At 45.2% G+C, this 18,126-nt stretch overlaps 1 protein-coding gene across 2 annotated transcripts in view; it reads left to right on the plus strand.

Moving 5' to 3' along the window:
• The window catches only part of dok4 (docking protein 4), a 70,645-nt gene extending 57,861 nt beyond the window's left edge, over window positions 1–12,784 (plus strand). For both annotated transcript variants that reach the window (XM_024002677.3, XM_070447272.1), the window contains exons 3-9: window positions 4,837–4,944; window positions 5,546–5,660; window positions 5,776–5,895; window positions 10,093–10,282; window positions 10,895–11,033; window positions 11,194–11,308; window positions 11,507–12,784. In XM_024002677.3, coding sequence (XP_023858445.1) covers window positions 4,837–4,944; window positions 5,546–5,660; window positions 5,776–5,895; window positions 10,093–10,282; window positions 10,895–11,033; window positions 11,194–11,308; window positions 11,507–11,649 — 930 coding nt within the window. In that variant the 3' untranslated portion in view covers window positions 11,650–12,784. The remainder of the gene's footprint in view (window positions 1–4,836; window positions 4,945–5,545; window positions 5,661–5,775; window positions 5,896–10,092; window positions 10,283–10,894; window positions 11,034–11,193; window positions 11,309–11,506) is intronic.
• The last annotated feature ends 5,342 nt before the right edge of the window (window positions 12,785–18,126 follow it).

Raw genomic sequence — 18,126 nt, forward strand, 5'->3', positions numbered from 1 at the left:
CCCTGTCAAATGTGTACCCAGACAGTCACCTTCCTCTCCTGCCAAAACCCTGCCAGTCTACTGCCACTCTGGCCTTGTAAGGCTGGACAGCTGGCCTCGCCATCTCTGTCTCTCCTCTATAGCCTATCAGAGCTGTTCCGGCCGCTGCTCTTCTTTGCTCTGTCCTCCCCCTCCTCTCTCCTCCCCCCTTATCTATTCTTCCTCCTCCCTTCCAGCTCTCACTTTCTCTCTCTCCCCAGAAGACCCTTGAGTCCTCCAGTCCTCTGGTTAGGCTAATTAACGCTCTCTCTTTCTCCCTCGTCTCCTCACTCTCCCTTTCTGCCTCACCCTCCTGCTGCTTTTCAGTTATATCGCAGCAGTCCAATCAGGCTAATAAGAGGCTGTTTAGCATTCTGCTTCCGTTAGCTCTCGGTCCCTATCGGTAGCGCTGTACTAGCTGGCCTCTCCTCTCCTCGCCTCCTCTAGCCTCGGTGGAGGAACAGCCCTAATTGCTTCTTAGCCATCCCACTTGACTGTGCCCTGTTTTTTTTATGAGCAGGCCAGGAGGAACATCATAAGACACTTTACTGGTGAATCAGACGAGATACGGTTGATCAGGGAGGATGGAAAAGGTCTGAGGAGATGTGGTTTAGATAAACACAATGTCGGCCAGGACGTGTTAAATGTTTAATCCCACCTGAAAGAGATAGGYCTGATTTGAACTGACTGACTCTGACTCAGACTGGACAGAACCTTCTGGAATAACAGCTCGGTATCTTTGTCCTGATCTCTCCTTGTCTTTGACCTACCACCGTGTGTCTAGTCTAAGAATGTCAGTATGATCATGTGACTTTCCATTGTATAACCAGAGCCGACGGTATGATGCGTAGATTGCCTCCAGCTAGATATTGCACTGACACAAGACGGATTTGTGGTTTTGTTTCCTCGCCACGTGTAACTGTCAGCGGTTGGGGAAAATTGCCAGCAAAACCTCCGAACGTTGTTTTCTCATCTTCTGACAATTCTAATGGAGTTAGGTCAAACTCCTGTTTTTATGGGAGGGAGAATGGAGCTGAAAATAATAGCAAGCGTCAGAAATCAAATGGTTCAACTTTGAGAATCAAGCAGACTCCCTTCACCTCACAATCCCCCTGCCTCTCTGAGCCCGTTCCCACAGCTACAGTGACAGATCTCTCTCTCTCTCTTCTTCTATCTCTCTCCTCTATTCCTGTCTCTCTCCTCTTTCATCCCACGTTCTTATTTCTCTACCTGAGCCAGCCCCCTGAGGAGCCAGTCATTGTGAGCTTCCAATGGGATCAGCTTAGAACGATTGGATGCTGACTCATGTTTCCCCTTCAGATTTCTCGGTGAATTTAAGTGAATTGGTTTTGAATAAGATGGTGCCAATCATTCCCATTCATTTTCTATTCAGACCTGCACATTTCTAATATTCTGAACCACACAGCCTGTGTTTGTGTTTGTGTGTGTGTGTGTGTGTGTGTTTTGGTGCCTGTGTGTGTTGTCATGATTTTGTGTGTTGTCCTGTTTGTGTTTGTGATGTTTGTGTTTGTGTTGTCCTGTGTGTGTGTTTGTTTTGTTCTGTGTGTGTTTGTGTTGTCTAGTGTGTGTTTGTGTTGTCCTGTTTGTGTTGTCCTGTGTGTGTGTTTGTGTTGTCCTGTGTGTGTGTTGTATAATAAGCTGGATATAAGCGTGGTGTCAACCTGTTAGCGTTATTGGGCTCCCGAGTGGCGCAGCTGTCTAAGGCACTGCATCTCAGTGCAAGAGGTGTCACTACAGTCCCTGGTTCGAATCTAGGCTGTATCACATCCGGATGTGATTGGGAGTCCCATAGGGCGGCACACAATTGGCCCAGCGTTGTCTGGATTTGGCCGGGGTAGGCTGTCATTGTAAATAAGAATTTGTTCTTAACTGACTTAGTTGAATAAAGGTTACATTTATTTTTAATTTCAAATTAGCCGGTTAATCCTGGGACCAGGCTGGGGTGGGGCTCGTCCCAACTGGGCTGCTGTGAGGCAGGATCTCCTGGGAGCTAGGGGGATTCATGTAGGCTAACTGCCTCTGGCCCCTTCTGGGGCAGTCGGGAGCCAGGGATGGGGAGGAGAACCAGGGCGGAGACAATTAGACTGAGGAAGGCAATCTGAGTGCAGTAGCAGGAGGAATGTACAGGGAAGATACATTAGTGGGTCTGTGTGTAATGTATTTGCACACTACACTGTATGTGGATCGTTGTGTTCCCGTCAGTGTGTCCAAAGAAGAGCTCCGATATCAATCTCTGAAAGGGTTCTTAAAGGGGTGTAATGGTTACGATATTGATCATTGATAACCCTCATGAATGCCGAGCCCACTCTCGGTAAGTGTGTGACTTGACTTTTCACATTCTCTTATCGGCACACTGGGGAGATCAATAGTTCCTTACTCATGCAAGGTTCTCTCTCTCTCTCACTCTCGCTCACTCACTCACCTCACTCAACTCACACACTCGCTCACTCGCTCACTCTCTCTCTCACTCGCTCACTCACTAGCTCCGGGATCAGCTCCACCTCAGGGGAGAGAGCCATGCAAACAAGGAATCCATGTCTACCTGCCTGGAATATCAATGGCAACCTACAAAATACTGCCCTTTCGCTGTTCAGAAATGGCATGGGAGAAGGGACATTTGGAATACAATGGGAGACCATCTCCACAAATCTCATTGTTACAGGCACCTTTGCTTTCAACAGATAAAGGCGGGGACAAAAGGTCTCTCTCTCTCTTTCTCGCTCTCTCTTTGTATGTCTTTCTGTCCGTGGTGGCCAGAGTAATTCTCCCTGTAGGGGTGCTGTCAGGACCTGTGCTTTTTGACTTGGCTGCGTCAGTCTGTTTTAAAATGCATTCGGCCTGGGTCGACAGGGCAGGGAGCATGGCTCCTCTTTTCTGGAGGACAAAGACCCTTGAAATTGGTGACAGCAGAGGTGGATAATGTGGCAGGCCTGTGATCTTGGGTTTGCTGTGTTCAGGTGGTGGTGTGTGTGTGTGTGTGTGTGTGTGTGTGTGTGTGTGTGTGTGGTGTCTGTGTGGTGTGTGTGTGTGTGTGTGTGTGTGTGTGTGTGTGTAGATGGGCTTTTCCTGCCACTGAACACATAGTATGATCAGAGAGACACTGAAATTGATTTTTGATTGCTTCAATGTATCTTTTTTTGGAAGAACGGTAGGCTGATACATGACTATTCAGTTCAGTTCTGAACGATGTGACGTCCATCACTTCCTCATATTTAATGAACCAATGAACCTCATACCAAGATATCGGAGCAGAATTCACAGCTCCCACTCCTCTCTCTCTCTCTCTCTCTCTCTCCCCCCCCTCTTTCCCTGTCTACCATATCCTCTGTTTCTCTCTCCCTTTCTTTTTTCATCTCTATGTTGCTGCTCCTCCACCCACTAGCTTAATTACCAGGCTTCACAGTCAGTTTGCCTGGCAAGGCCTGATTGCTCTGAGCACTGGAGCTGAGGGCGGAGAAGAAGGGGGGGAGGGGGAGAACGGAGGGGGACACGATAGTAGACTGCAAGCTTGCCAACACGCACACGCACACGCACACAGCTCCAATGAAGATCTGAGCCCATTGGTTTGGAAAAGCATTGTGGAGAATCAGGAGCTAGATGGCAGATACATAGAGGTAAATCTCCATTGAACAGCTTGATATCGCTGAGACACAATGGACTGGTGAGCACCTGCTCGTCACCTCGCCGTCAGCTATCCCACGGAAGGTAGCGTTTTCATCCTGCTGACGCCAGGATCAGACAGGCAAACAGCGATAGAGCTTCCTCTCTCCTCAAGGTGTAAACTCATTGCACCAATTAAAAAAAAGAAAGCGACACATCAGAGCGATGCTTTTTCCTTTCGCCATGTCTCCATTTGAGCACGCTCACATTACGGCGTGCCTTTGTTGATGGCGCTCTTGTTTAATCTCTCGATAAATACAATTGCATATTTAATTGGTCTTGTTATCTCTGTCACAGTGGCACCGGTGTTTGTCGGTGAACAGCAGTGAGACATTGTCACTCAGTTTGGGGTCTTTGTATTCATTACAACTGAGTCAGTGCACTAAGGGATTTCACTGGCTCTGTGGCCCCTAGCTAATAAACAGGGATGTGATAATGGGTTAGGGAAAGAGGAATGTGGGGATTGGTTTAGGGACGGCTGGCCCTGTACTGTACAGGTCCTGAGGTTGCCCTGGCAACAGGAGGTTTGCTTTAGAAGGACAGTGGAACATCGATCAAATAAAGACCCTGCCTTTTATAACAGAGATAAGGGGGATAAATGTCGCTAAAGCAATAGCTCTCATATTGATGTGTGTGTGTGTGTGTGTGTGTGTGTGTGTGTGTGTGTGTGTGTGTGTGTGTGTGTGTGTGTGTGTGTGTGTGTGTGTGGTGTGTGTGTGTGTCGTGTGCCTGTTTGCGTTACTGCGATGGACTTTCTCATTATTCCGCCAGGAGAGTTTGTGTCTTTGTCTGCCTCCTTAACTCAATATCGTATGTATAATAGAATTGTCTTGCATAAACAATGTTTGACTGATGACAAGGACCCGGCGCACTCCTTCTCATTTTCTACCTGTCTCTTTCTCTCTTGTTCTCTCTTGTGTCTCTCTTTCACATTGCTAATCACTAAATGCTATTTGATTTTCTTATAACGCTTCCTGGTTCATTGATCAGGTAAACCAGAGGCAACTATTGTGTACCTGCTCTTGATAGCAAAAGATTGTAAATCGTTAGGCTTGAATGGGGTGGATATGTTAACATTGGCTTTGCTGTTGGGTGGCTGGTTGCAGTATGTTAACTGACTGTTGTTTTTGTGTTGAGATTTACCGTCGCTGCTGGCTGGTGTTTAAGAAGTCGTCCAGTAAAGGACCACGCAGACTGGAGAAGTACACTGATGAGAAGTCCGCTTACATCAGAGTCTGTCCTAAGGTACCCCCCTCCCCCCGAGAGTGCTGCATGATAAGTCACGTTTCAATTGGCAAATGTCAGTTTGAATTATGATGTCTGTGTGTGGCGCGTATGGTATTACTGTGAGTGGGTGATATATATGGGTGTGTGTGTGGTGTGTGTCATTAGAAAGTCAGTCATTCAGTCAGTCTGTTCTCTGAGCCCCCTGCTTAGCTGCAGCGAGCAAATGTGCGTGTCTGAAAGGATCAACACACACACACACACACACACACACACACACACACACACACACACACACACACACACACACACACACACACACACACACACAAGGCTGAAGGAAATGAGAGTAACACAGACGTTGCTCACATCAAAGCCAGCCTCCCAATCCCAGACAGAATCCAGGCCTCTCTGAAGTGTCTGAGCATGGGGTGACCTCCTCCAAAACACCCCGGCCCCCACTACACCTGGCTACAACACTCCCTCTTTCTCTCCTCTCCCTTCTTTCTGAAAACTGAATCCGACCAACCGGTGGCACATCATACAGTATTTTGACAGCTTTTTTAAAATCCTTTCAACCTCTCTGTGTTTGTCTGACCTCTTGACCTCTCCTGTTGCCTAGGTGACAGAGATCAGCAATGTGAAGAATGTCACAAGGCTCCCAAGGGACACCAAGCGCCAGGCGGTAGCCATCGTCTTTACCGATGACACCTCGCGCACGTTCACCTGTGAATCAGGTACTCCACACCACACCTACTGTATTGTAATAGATGTTTTCTCACAGTGTACAATTCTCTCTAAAGTTTCCTGTTTTATGACGTCTCTCTCTACATCCCTTTGGTCTAAACTCAGAGCTAGAAGCAGAGGAGTGGTTCAAAACTCTGTCAATCGAATGCCTGGGTACCCGCCTCAATGACATCAGTCTAGGAGAGCCGGACTTGCTGGCAGCAGGTGTTCAGTGTGAACATACAGGTGAGTGTCTGACTCACTAGCACCATGACACAGTCCTGCTCGACTTTGCTTCATGGCTATGTTTGCATTCATTATGACTTATTACTCACCCTCAAAACAACAGTTAGCTAGGTTTCCATCCAACTGGTGTCAGAATTTCATGCGAATATTCAAAAATATGCATAAAAACAACATGGCCATTTTCCCACCAGAGATGTTTACATCAAATGGACTTGTTGCGGATAAAAAGCAGTGTGTGATGACATAGTGCACATAAAAATTACTGTTGAGGTTAATTTCCCATTTATCCCCCCCCAAAAAAAGTTAAATGGGTTTTCATCGCATTTTCAACTCCGCTGATAGTTTTGCCACAAAACAAATGAGCGTTATAGGCTATAGTAAATGTGCCCACTCTGGTTTTGGCACTTGCTCTCTAGTTGCTCATAAAGGTGTTTCCACTGCCATCTCTCGCATAATTAATTTTACAGACACAAAAAGATTCCACCTTGTCTAGCGTATTTTGGTTTGTCGACTGTATATATAAACATCCGTGATGCCATCCCCCACCCCCACTTTGGCCAATCCAAAAGTATGTGGGCACCTGCTCGTCAAACATCTCATTCCAAAATCATGGGCATTAATAAGTTGCTCCCAACTTTGGTGCTACAACAGCCTCCACTCTTCTGGGAAGGCTTTCCACTAGATGTTGGAACATTGCTGCGAGGACTTGCTTCCATTCAGCCACTAGAGCATTAGTGAGGTCGGGCACTGATGTTGGGCGATTAGAACTGGCTCGCAGTCGGCGTTCCAATTCATCCCAAAGGTGTTCGATGGGGTTGAGGTCAGGGCTCTGTGCAGGCCAGTCAAGTTCTTCCGTACCAATCTCGACAAACCATTTCTGTATGGACCTCACTTTGTGCACGTGGACATTGTCATGCTGAATCAGGAAAGGGCCTTCCCCAAACGGTTGCCACAAAGTTGGAAGCACAAATCGTCTAGAATGTCATTGTATGCTGTAACGTTAGGATTTCCTGCCATTGGAACTAAGGGATCTAACCCGAACCATGAAATACAGCCCCATTCCTCCTCCAACAAACTTTACAGTTGGCACTATGCATTCGGGCATCTAGTGTTCTCCTGGCATCTGCCAAACCCAGATTTGTCGGTCACAATTAAAATCCAGAAATACCCCAACCAAAAACCCTGAATGAACAGAAATATCCATACCATGCTGAGAACCCGTACTGCAACATTCAATGTCAGAAGAACAAAACCCAGATGACTTGGTGGTGCGCGACGTGTACAAGACAATACAGACTCAAACTTGAATTGATGTTCGACAACTCAGACTCACGACTCATCTGGCAAGGACTGCAGACTATAAAGGCAAATCCTGATGTGTGGTTCCCACCGAAGCCTCCCTCTCGAGAAGCTTTACACATTCTATGCTTGCTTTGAGGCAAGCCGTCCAGGAAGACTCTCGCAGCTCCAGACGACAAGGTGATTTTGCTCTCCGAGGCTGATGTGAGGAAAACTCTCAAAAGAGTGAATACTCACAAAACGTGGTATTCAGAGTGTGTGCTGACCAGCTGGTGGGCGTCTTCACTGACATCTTCAACCTGTATTCCTGTAAACCACTGGCTGTACCACATCCTCCACACAGACTCTTAACACAGGGGACCCCCAGGGGTGTGTCCTCAGCCCTCTGCTGTGCTCCCTGTTCACCCACGACTTGACATAGCACCAACTCCATCATCAAGTTTGCTGACGACACCATGGTTGTAGGCCTGATAACCAACAAAGATGGTTTTAAGTTCAGTTTTAAGTTCCTCTACGTCCACATCACCGAGAACTTGACATGTAGCAACAACCCCACCACTCTTGTCAAGAGGCTACAACAGCATCTCTACTTCCTAAGGTGGATGAAGAAAATCATCAAGAGCYTCCTGACCGGTTGCTTCACAGCCTGGTACATGAATTGCTCTGTTCATGACTGTTAGGCCCTCCAGCGGATGGTGAAGACGGCCCGGTACATCCCTTGGACCGTGCTCCCACCAATCCAGGACAATTACTCAAAACGGTGCCTGAGAAAGGCCCGCATCATCATCAGGTAGCTTAGCGGTTAGACCTGAGCCGACAAGGGGGAAAATCTGTCGATGTGCCCTTGAGAAAGGCTCTTAACCCTGATTTCTCCAGGGGCACCGTTCTACTATGGCTGACCCTGTAAAACAACACATTTCACTGCAACTATCGYGTGGACGTGACAATAAAAAAATTATATTTATATACAGTGCCTTCGGAAAGTATTCAGACCCTTGACTTTTTCCACATTTTGTTACGTTAGTCTTATTCTAAAATGTATTAAATCGTTTTTTCCCCTCATCAATCTACACACAATAACCCATGGGTGATGATAACCCAATGACAAAGCAAAAACAGGTTTGTAGAAATGTTTGCTAATTAAAAAAACAAAAAAAAAACAGAATATATAATTTACATAAGTATTCAGACCCTTTACTCAGTACTTTGTTGAAGCACTTTTGGCAGCAATTACAGCCTCGAGTGTTCTTGGATATGACGCTACAAGCTTGGCACACCTGTATTTGGGGAGTTTCTTCCATTCTTCTCTGCAGATCCTCTCAAGCTCTGTCAGGTTGGATGGGGAGCGTTGCTGCACAGCTATTTTCATGTCTCTCCAGAGATGTTCGATCGGGTTCACGTCCAGGCTCTGGCTGGGCCACTCAAGGACATTCAGAGAATTGTCCCGAAGCCACTCCTGCAATGTCTTGGCTGTGTGCTTAGGGTCATTGTCCTGTTGGAAGCACCTCTGGAGCAGGTTTTCATCAAGGATCTCTCTGTACTTTGCTCCATTCATCTTTGCCTTGATCCTGACTAGTCTCCCAGTCCCTGCCGCTGAAAAACACCCCCACAACATGATGCTGCCACCACAATGCTTCACCGTAGGGATGGTGCCAGGTTTCCTCCAGACATGACACTTGGCATTCAAGTCAAAGAGTTTAATCTTGGTTTCATAAGACCAGAGAATCTTGTTTCTCGTAGTCTGAGAGTCTTTAGGTGCCTTTTAGCAAACTCCAAGCGGGCTGTCATGTGCCTTTTACTGAGGAGTGGCTTCTGTCTGGCCCTCTTCCATAAAGTCCTGATTGGTGGAGTGCTGCAGAGATGGTTGGTCTTCCTGAAAGTTTTCCCATCTCCACAGAGGAACTCTGGAGCTCTGTTAGAGTGACCATTTGGTTCTTGGTCACCTCCCTGACCAAGGCCCTTCTTCCCCGATTGCTCAGTTTGGCCGGGCGGCCAGCTCCAAACTTGTTCCATTTAAGAATGATGGAGGCCACTGTGTTCTTGGGCACCTTCAGTGCTGCAGAATAATTTTGGTAACCTTTCCCAGATCTGTGCCTCAACACAATCATGTCTCGGAGCTATACGGACAATTCCGTTGACCTCATGGCTTGGTTTTTGCTCTGACATGCACTGTGAACTGTGGGACCTTATATAGACAGGTGTGTGCTTTTCCAAATCATGTCCAATCAATTGAATTTACCACAGGTGGACTCCAATCAAGTTGTACAAACATCTCAAGGATGATCAATGGAAACAGGATGCACCTGAGCAAAATTTCAAGTCTCATAGCAAAGGGTCTGAATACGTATTATAAATAAGGTATTTCTGTGTATAATTTTTAATACATTTGCAAGCATTTCTAAAAACCTGTTTTCGCTTTGTCATTATGGGGTATTGTGTGTAGATTGCTGATTTATAATCTTTTTACAAATTCATTTTAGAATAAGGCTGTAAAGTTAACAAAATGTGGAAGAAGTCAAGGGATCTGAATACTTTCCGAAGGCACTGTATACTGTGTATATATCCACGAGCTTCTCACTCCTTTACCGTTGGAGCGTGGGGTCTGATACCAACAGGCTCAGAGACAGTTTTAACTACAAGCCATCAGACTGCTGAACACTTAAACTAGACAGACCACCTGCACCAGCACACACTCACTCACTCACACACACACACACACACATTCTTGCTACACACACAATACAGCTGCTGCTACCAGTTTCTTCTTATTATTGCTTTATGGATCATCACTCCTACTCTCTGTGATGCTTTGTGGATACGGGTCCTGGCTTCTACAAGTCACTTTATAATGTCATGCTGAACTAAGTCTAGTGATATCCCTTCCTGTCTCCCTGTCAGAGCGTTTCAATGTGTTCCTACTGCCCTGTCCTAACCTGGACATCTATGGGGAGTGTATGATGCAGATCACCCATGAGAATATCTACCTGTGGGACATCCACAACCCTCGCACCAAACTGGTCACCTGGCCMCTCTGCTCCCTGCGCCGCTACGGACGAGATGCCACGCGCTTCACCTTCGAGGCTGGACGGTGAGGGAAACACTCATTGAGGGAGGGTGGGCGGGAGAGGTATGGAGAGTGAGGCATGGGGAGAAGAATGCAAAAGCTGCAGAAAAGCAGGACTGTGTAACCAGTTGTATGTGCCTAGCCCATAGATTGCTTGATGAAAAACGCATACAGACCACACACACTCATGCTCGCAGACAGACAGACAGACAGACAGACAGACAGACAGACAGACAGACAGACAGACAGGTGCCCTGCCCAGGAGAGCCTCATAAAGAGATTGATTGAATAGATTAGAGGAAAATCAATGGTGAGCGAGGCGTTCTTATCTCCTCCTGTGCTTTGATAAACTTGAAAAGAAAGGATTCGGTCCACTTGCAGGGTGCCCCCCAAAGGACAAAGATAAGAGTGTACTGCCAGTAGGGAGAACGTAGTCCCACACTGCCCCCTGGTGGTGGTTAGAATGCAGTACTATTGGCTGTCAATTGCTTGAGAACAATTTGTGGTAAATACAGTGTGCCTGCAAAAGGACTGTTTGCAAAAACACATCTATATAAGATGAATTGTTGATATGACCTATTATGGCCTGTATACACATGCATGTTGTACTGAGCAGTGTGTGTTGGTGTGTTCCAGGATGTGTGACAGTGGAGAAGGCCTGTACACATTCCAGACGCGGGAGGGAGAACAGATCTACCAGAGAGTCCACTCCTCCACCCTGGCCATTGCTGAGCAGCACAAGAGAGTTCTGATGGAGATGGAGAAGAACAGCAGAGTAAGGCACAGTTACACGCACGCACGCACACACATACACACACACACACGCACGCACACACACACGCAGTATTCTCCCTGGTGGTTATGTAATACTGTGTAATACAATATGTAATACTATATAATACTGTGCTTTTAATACATTTTCTTCTCTCTGTCAGTTGTCTAAAGGTTCTGAGACGGGCTCCTACCCCTGTACCCCCACAGCCATCCTGCCCCGCAGTGCCTTCTGGCACCATATCACTGGCACTCAGGGGGGCATGGACCCAGCCCATGGTAAACCACAGCCTAGACTACAATCTCAACCACACAGCACTGGGGCTAGAGTGGGAACATTGGTCTGAATATGGAAAGTGTAAACGTTTGAACATGGGGTCTGGAGTTTAACGAATCATACAGAAGCTTATAGAGTAGGCTGCACCTGTAGACATGACTTTTTCTCGTCTGTCTCTTGTGTCCTGTCCTGTCCTGTAGGTGACATGTTTGGTGGTTCTCAGACTGGCGCTGATGCAGACCTGCTCTCCACCCGGCTGCCCTCAGAGCCACGCCACGCTACCATGCCCCTGGCACACAGCCGACACTCCCCCGCCCGTTACCCCACCTACCCCAGCCAGTGATCCCAGGGGTGCATTGCAGACCCCTAGCCTCCACTCTGTACCCTGCACTCCTCCTATTCTCCTTTCTCTGCAGTGCTTACCTCAACTCCATGCCCCCTCATCTACCTTCCAGCCAATCAGGTTGGGTTGTGGGGAGTGGGTTCTCCGATGGGGTCATATGACCTCCCCTAAAGCTGGGAGCTCTGTGAAGCAGGACGTGACAGCGCTTCTGGTCTTCTCTTCTTCTTCCAAAGGCTGGTTACCTGAAGGAACTTCAACTCCCAGAATCGCTCACGGTGGGGGCAAAGTGCATTGTGCGAGCCAGCAGTGGCTTGTTGCCTCTTAGTGAGCTGACATTGTGGCATGGTGTATCTCTCTTTGCTCTGCTGTGGGTGTGGAGGAGGAACAGGAGGAGGATGGGTGTGAGCTGTAAGGATGTGATTTAGTGTCCTCTCTAACCCCTGTGAAATCTTATTTTCTGATGGGATTCAGTCAGCTCTCCATCACCTGAACCCCCTTCGCGACAGACCTCTTCATGTACCTCATGCCAGCTCTTAGCAAAGTTCAATGTTAGGGGCTCAGGACGTCCCCATACCGCTCTTATTGGTGGCAGAACAGTAGGACCCCTTCCTACCATCCCTGCTCTCCAGCATGATAAGGATTGTGGCGCTCGCTCGCTCCAACCCATAACCTCAATCTGACAGACACATATGTTAGACAACCGTTTCCTCCCATGAACTGGCCTTGGCTTCCTTCTTCAACTCTGTGTGCGGGTGGAAGAGGGACTGTCTCTGGACTATTGTCCAACCAAACACCTGGTCTAATTCCACAGAGAAACAAAGGACCACTTGTCTTTCATCTTTCTTTCTTTCTTTCTTTTTTGTATTACTTGTAGCAGACTTAACAACCTGACTTTACCTTGTATACTGTTCTGTACGATAAGGAAAATATACATCGATTTTTCTGGGAGGATAGAGAGAGGCAGTGATGAGAGGGAGGGAGAGCCATATGCCTCTGAAGTCATGACTTCGTTTGTTGTTTTCTCTTGGTTTCCTGCCATTGGGTTGTGAAGACATCCTAGGCTGTTCATAATATGGTAATGGAACCTTGTCCCTCTCTCTCTTGTGTGTGTGTGTGTTGGTGTGTGTGTGTGTGTGTGTGTTGTGTGTGTGTGTGTGTGTGTGTGTGTGTGTGTGGTGTTGTGTGTGTGGTGGTGTGTGGTGTGTGTGTGTGTGTTGTGTGTGTGTGGTGTGGTGTGGTGTGTACTGCATGAATGGGATACACAGTTACTGACATTTGGCCACTTTAAAACCTATGTTAAGAGAGAATTTAGACATGGCTTTAAAACCTATGTTAAGAGAGAATTTAGACATGGCTTTAAAACCTATGTTAAGAGAGAATTTAGACATGGTAAATAATAAGCTAGATTTAAAAATGTAGACGTCACAAAGATGTAGCCACTCCCTCAAACCTCATCATTATTGTGGAGGTCCTTGGTCTGAGGGAGACACCACGGACTGTGTCATAGTGTGGCTCCTCATTGAGTTTCCTGTCAGGCACAAGAGTGTAATGAACTAGTGAAGTTGTGATAACCATTATTAATGTCCCGTGTTTTTAGTTTCACAGACRTTCTGGTGTGTGGGGTGGGTTACCGCCTGACCAAAATGGTTCTTGACATGTTTGCACTTGAAGATGTTTTTTTCCTTATTTTTAAATGTGTTTTTGATAAATCAGGAGCCATTGCTCTTAATTTGGGTCATGTGAGGGATAAGCACAGATCTAGGGCGGGTCCAAAAGTTACCTGCCTCAGAGACCCTCGCATGGAGTCCTTTTGTTTTAGGGCTGTAGCCTAGATACTGCTAGTGGGTTAGTTAGTAGATGACTGTTGCACAAAGAGAGAAAAACATGTTTTTATAGCTGGAAGTATAAAACCTGCCCTCTACACAGTTCTTACATAAGATTGGGTTTATAACTAATAATGCAAATTATTTAAACCCATCTCAACATTAGCAGATTTGATTGACTATGAACTAAGACTTTCCAACTGTGTATTCATTTGTGACACTTGGATATAACCCAACTAATGCACCCTGTAGTTAGAGATTGGACTAATTTGAAATATATATATATACAGTATTTCACCACTGTTAAAGTTATTGTATGTGAAGCTTATAAAATTAGGTCATTTTCTAATCTCCTTGACTAGGTGTAATGTTATTTATTTGAGTTGGCCAGAGTGGGACAMTCTGATGTCTAAGGCTACTTATTAAATGCTGGAATCCAATAAAACACACATTTACAGCTTCTGTATTATTTATCTCATGTTAACATAAAGGGCTAAGCTTTTTGTTGAACATAATCTTTACCCTATGTATTTGTGTTTGTGTACATACATGAGTTGTTGTTGCTGCCCTCTTGGGCTCTTGAAAATACAGCTATTTATTTCACATRGTGTGGTCTCTAGATGTGTGTGTGTGTGTGTCTGTGTGAGAGAGTGTGATGTGTATGTCTGAATGTTCTGTGACAGGGATTGTCTGGGGATATTTCTTTGAAATGCATGCACTCAACACATTTTTATACTGTGTAACGATGGTAAGATTGAAATGTTGTGGACTTGTTCGCCCAGATATGTGGGTGGAGATTTTTAGAGACGTTTACTTGGCACAGGGAAATAAAAAAATAAAAAAGATTCACCTGATCATGGGGTTATCTAAGTGATTTACTGATTGGATGAAAGAGAGATGTTACCATGGGGATGATGTATGGAGGGGAAGGATTGATACAAGTCTTCTGGAATGAGAGGAGTCTTCATACTCCCTCTATGGGTCCTAAACTATCACGTTTCATTCCCCTTAGTCCCCTTTACCTCCTCTCCTTACAACTCTTTTGCCTTAAACTTCATATGTTTCCGTCGCTGCTCTTTCTCTTGGTTCCCTTTTTTATTGTCGCCGTCTGGTGAAAACCTCATCTCCAAAACAGAAACGTTTCAGGAAATTGAAAAGATTAGAACATTTTCCCATGAACAAACATACAATTATGAAACTTCCGAAGCTATTTTGAATAGGATTTATTGGTCCCAGAGTCGTGAGGTTCAGAGTACATTGAGGGGAGTTAGTGCTTTAAATAAATGTAAAAATAAAACATTTGGCAAAACATTTTGTTGGGTTTTCATCAGACAGCGAGCGACATTACGGAAACTGCTTGTATAGTTTTTTCATAACAATTATATCGGCCAAATCCCTCCTGGATAAGAATTGCAATAGGACTGGATATCTAATGATGGATTGAACATCTGTTTATTGTGGAGGTGAAAATGTTGTTTTATTACAATGTTTGTAAAAATTTCAACGGCATTTTGGATCACTCCTTAGATTTGTGGTTGATACTGGGTTTTTTCCACAGAACGTACATGTTTCTCAACATCAATACCAGTACTTATTTGCATAGCAGGCACACAAATGCAAACTTTACCTCACATGTCACATATTTTGCTATCTTTGGTTTGCCAGTTGTCCAGCATAGTCTTAGGTTCATGAACTGATTTCTGCTGGTGAGGAATGGCTTGGACAAGCTGAGATACCCAAATGTCAACCTCCAAACATGTTCCTCCTCCATGTTAATAATACACCTGCTAAATGTGTGTCCAGAAAGTTTGATAAGAGTTTAATTCGTCAAAGCATTTTTACAGAGACAAAGATGTTTGTGTTCCGTAGGAAAATGGTTTATTTCAGACATTCACCACAAATGATTGGTTTATGTTCGTTGTACTATTCCTGGTATCTGTTTAGGTTAGTTTGCACCTAATGGAGGACTTCTAAAACCAACCTCCCCAAAAAGAAAAGGAGGACCAAGTCACTCTTCATATAATTCATTAAATTGCCTTTATTTGTATGGCACGTTCAATGTAAACAAAGTTGAAATACTCCTCTCTGCCAGGGTTTCTCCCAGCTAGAGCTGTGTTACTTTTCTCTGAGAGCACAGAGAAAACAACGCTTTAACCTTCTCATCAATCTGGACGTTACAGCCCCACACAGTCACTAGAACATTGGGAATAGTGCTTAAATTGATCTTGAAATTAAAAACATTAATACGATACATTGTCATCTGTCTCGTAACATACTTTGCTCTGTCTCTGTGCTCGGTGCATTTCCTTTGGGTGAGGCACGTGGTGTGATTTGGGGAGACCACACTAAACAGGACATATTAGGACTATAGTTTTGTGTGGACTCAGGGCCTGGGACCCTGATGTAGGTCTGCTATGAGCATGTTGCCATTGAAAACCCTGTTGCATGAATTCCTTGAACAAAATGCCATGTGTGTCCTGTAATGTTTGTGGTATTAACATTTTGCAGTTTTTACTATAAAAAAAAATACACTGTAAAGAATGGTTGGGTCTTGTTTTTGTCCTGCCTCATCACATTATCATTTCAATATCGGTGTATTTTTTATTTAACTAGGCAAGTCAGTTAAGAACAAAGTCTTAAAATCTCTATTTTATATTTTTTTTTACGAAAGCTATATGGGCATTTCAATAATACAACTAAAATAATTGGGGGGAAAAAAGCAAAACAGAAAGTTCAATAAATAGCAAAACTTACAAAAAAACATCTATATATATTATGAGTACACTTAGCCTTAGATTCAATCAGATGATTATTTATTTATTTCATCTTTATTTAACCAGGTAGGCCAGTTGAGAYCAAGTTGTCCTTTACAACTGCGACCTGGCCAAGATAAAGCAAAGCAGTACGACAAAAACAACACAGAGTTACACATGGGATAAACAAACGTACAGTCAATAACACAATAGAAAAATCTGTATACAGTGTGTGCAAATGAAGGAGGTAAGGCAATAAATAGGCCAATAGTGGCAAAGTAATTACAATTTAGCAATTTACACTGGAGTGATATATGTACAGACGAGGATGTACAAGTAGAAATACTGGTGTGCAAAAGAGCAGAAAAACAAATATGGGGATGAGGTGGGCAGTTGGTTGGATGGGCTATTTACAGATGGGCTGTGTACAGCTGCAGCGATCGGTAAGCTGCTCTGACAGCTGACGCTTAAAGTTAGTGAGGGCAATATAAGTCTCCAACTTCAGTGATTTTTGCAATTCGTTCCAGTCATTGGCAGCAGAGAACTGGAAGGAAAGGCAGCCAAAGGAGGTGTTGGCTTTGGGGATGACCAGTAAAATATACTTGCTGGAGCYCGTGCTACGGGTGGGTGTTGCTATGGTGACCAGTGAGCTGAGATAAGGCAGCGCTTTACCTAGCAAAGACTTATAGATGACCTGGAGCCAGTGGGTTTGGCGACGAATATGTAGCGAGGACCAACCGAGAGCATACAGGTCGCACTGGTGGGTAGTATATGGGGGTTTGGTGACAAAACGGATGGCACTGTGATAGACTGCATCCAATTTGCTGAGTAGAGTGTTGGAGGCTATTTTGTAAATMACATCGCCGAAGTCAAGGATCGGTAGGATAGTCAGTTTTACGAGGGCATGTTTGGCAGCATGAGTGAAGGAGGCGTTGTTGCGAAAAAGGAAGCCGACTCTAGATTTAACTTTGGATTGGAGATGATTAATGTGACTCTGGAAGGAAAGTTTACAGTCTAGACAGACACCTAGGTATTTATAGTTGTCCACATATTCTAAGTCAGAACCGTCCAGAGTAGTGATGCTAATCGGGCGGGCGGGTGCGGGCAGCGATCAGTTGAAGAGCATGCATTTCGTTTTACTAGGAGTTAAGAGCAGTTGGAGGCCACGYAASGAGTGTTGTATGGCATTGAAGCTCYTTTGGAGGTTTGTTAACACAGTGTCCAAAGAAGGGCCAGARGTATACAGAAGGGTGTCGTCTGCGTGGAGATGAATGAAATAATCACCAGCAGCAAGAGCGACATCATTGATGTATACAGAGAAAAGAGTTGGCCCGAGAATTGAACCCTGTGGCACKCCCATAGAGACTCCCAMAGGTCCGGACAACAGGCCCTCCGATTTGACACACTGAACTCTATCTGAGAAGTAGTTAGTGAACCAGGCGAGGCAGTCATTAGAGAAACCAAGGCTGTGGCTGGTAGAGTCTGCCTGATAAGACAGTGTGGTGAAATGACAGAGTCGAAAGCCTGTGCCAGGTCGATGAAGATGGCTGCACAGTACTGTCTTTTATCGATGTAGTTATGATTAGAGGTCGACCAATTAATCGGAAATGGCCGATTAATTAGGGCCGATTTTTCAAGTTTTTATAACAATCGAAATCCGTATTTTTGACACCGATTTTTGGACACCTGATAAAGCTTACACCTTATTTAATCTTTATTTTACTAGGTCAAGGCAGTTAACAAACACATCTTATTTTCTAATGAGGACTTAGAACGGGGGTTAAACTTGCCCTCGTTCAGGGCAGAATGGTCCGTGTGGCTCAGTTGGTAGAGCATAGGCGCCTTGCGAACGCTCAGGGTTGTGGGTTCATTCCCCACGGGGGGACCAGGATGATATGTTG

This window comes from Salvelinus sp. IW2-2015, linkage group LG15, assembly GCF_002910315.2.
Source record: "Salvelinus sp. IW2-2015 linkage group LG15, ASM291031v2, whole genome shotgun sequence".
Classification (NCBI taxonomy): domain Eukaryota; kingdom Metazoa; phylum Chordata; class Actinopteri; order Salmoniformes; family Salmonidae; genus Salvelinus; species Salvelinus sp. IW2-2015.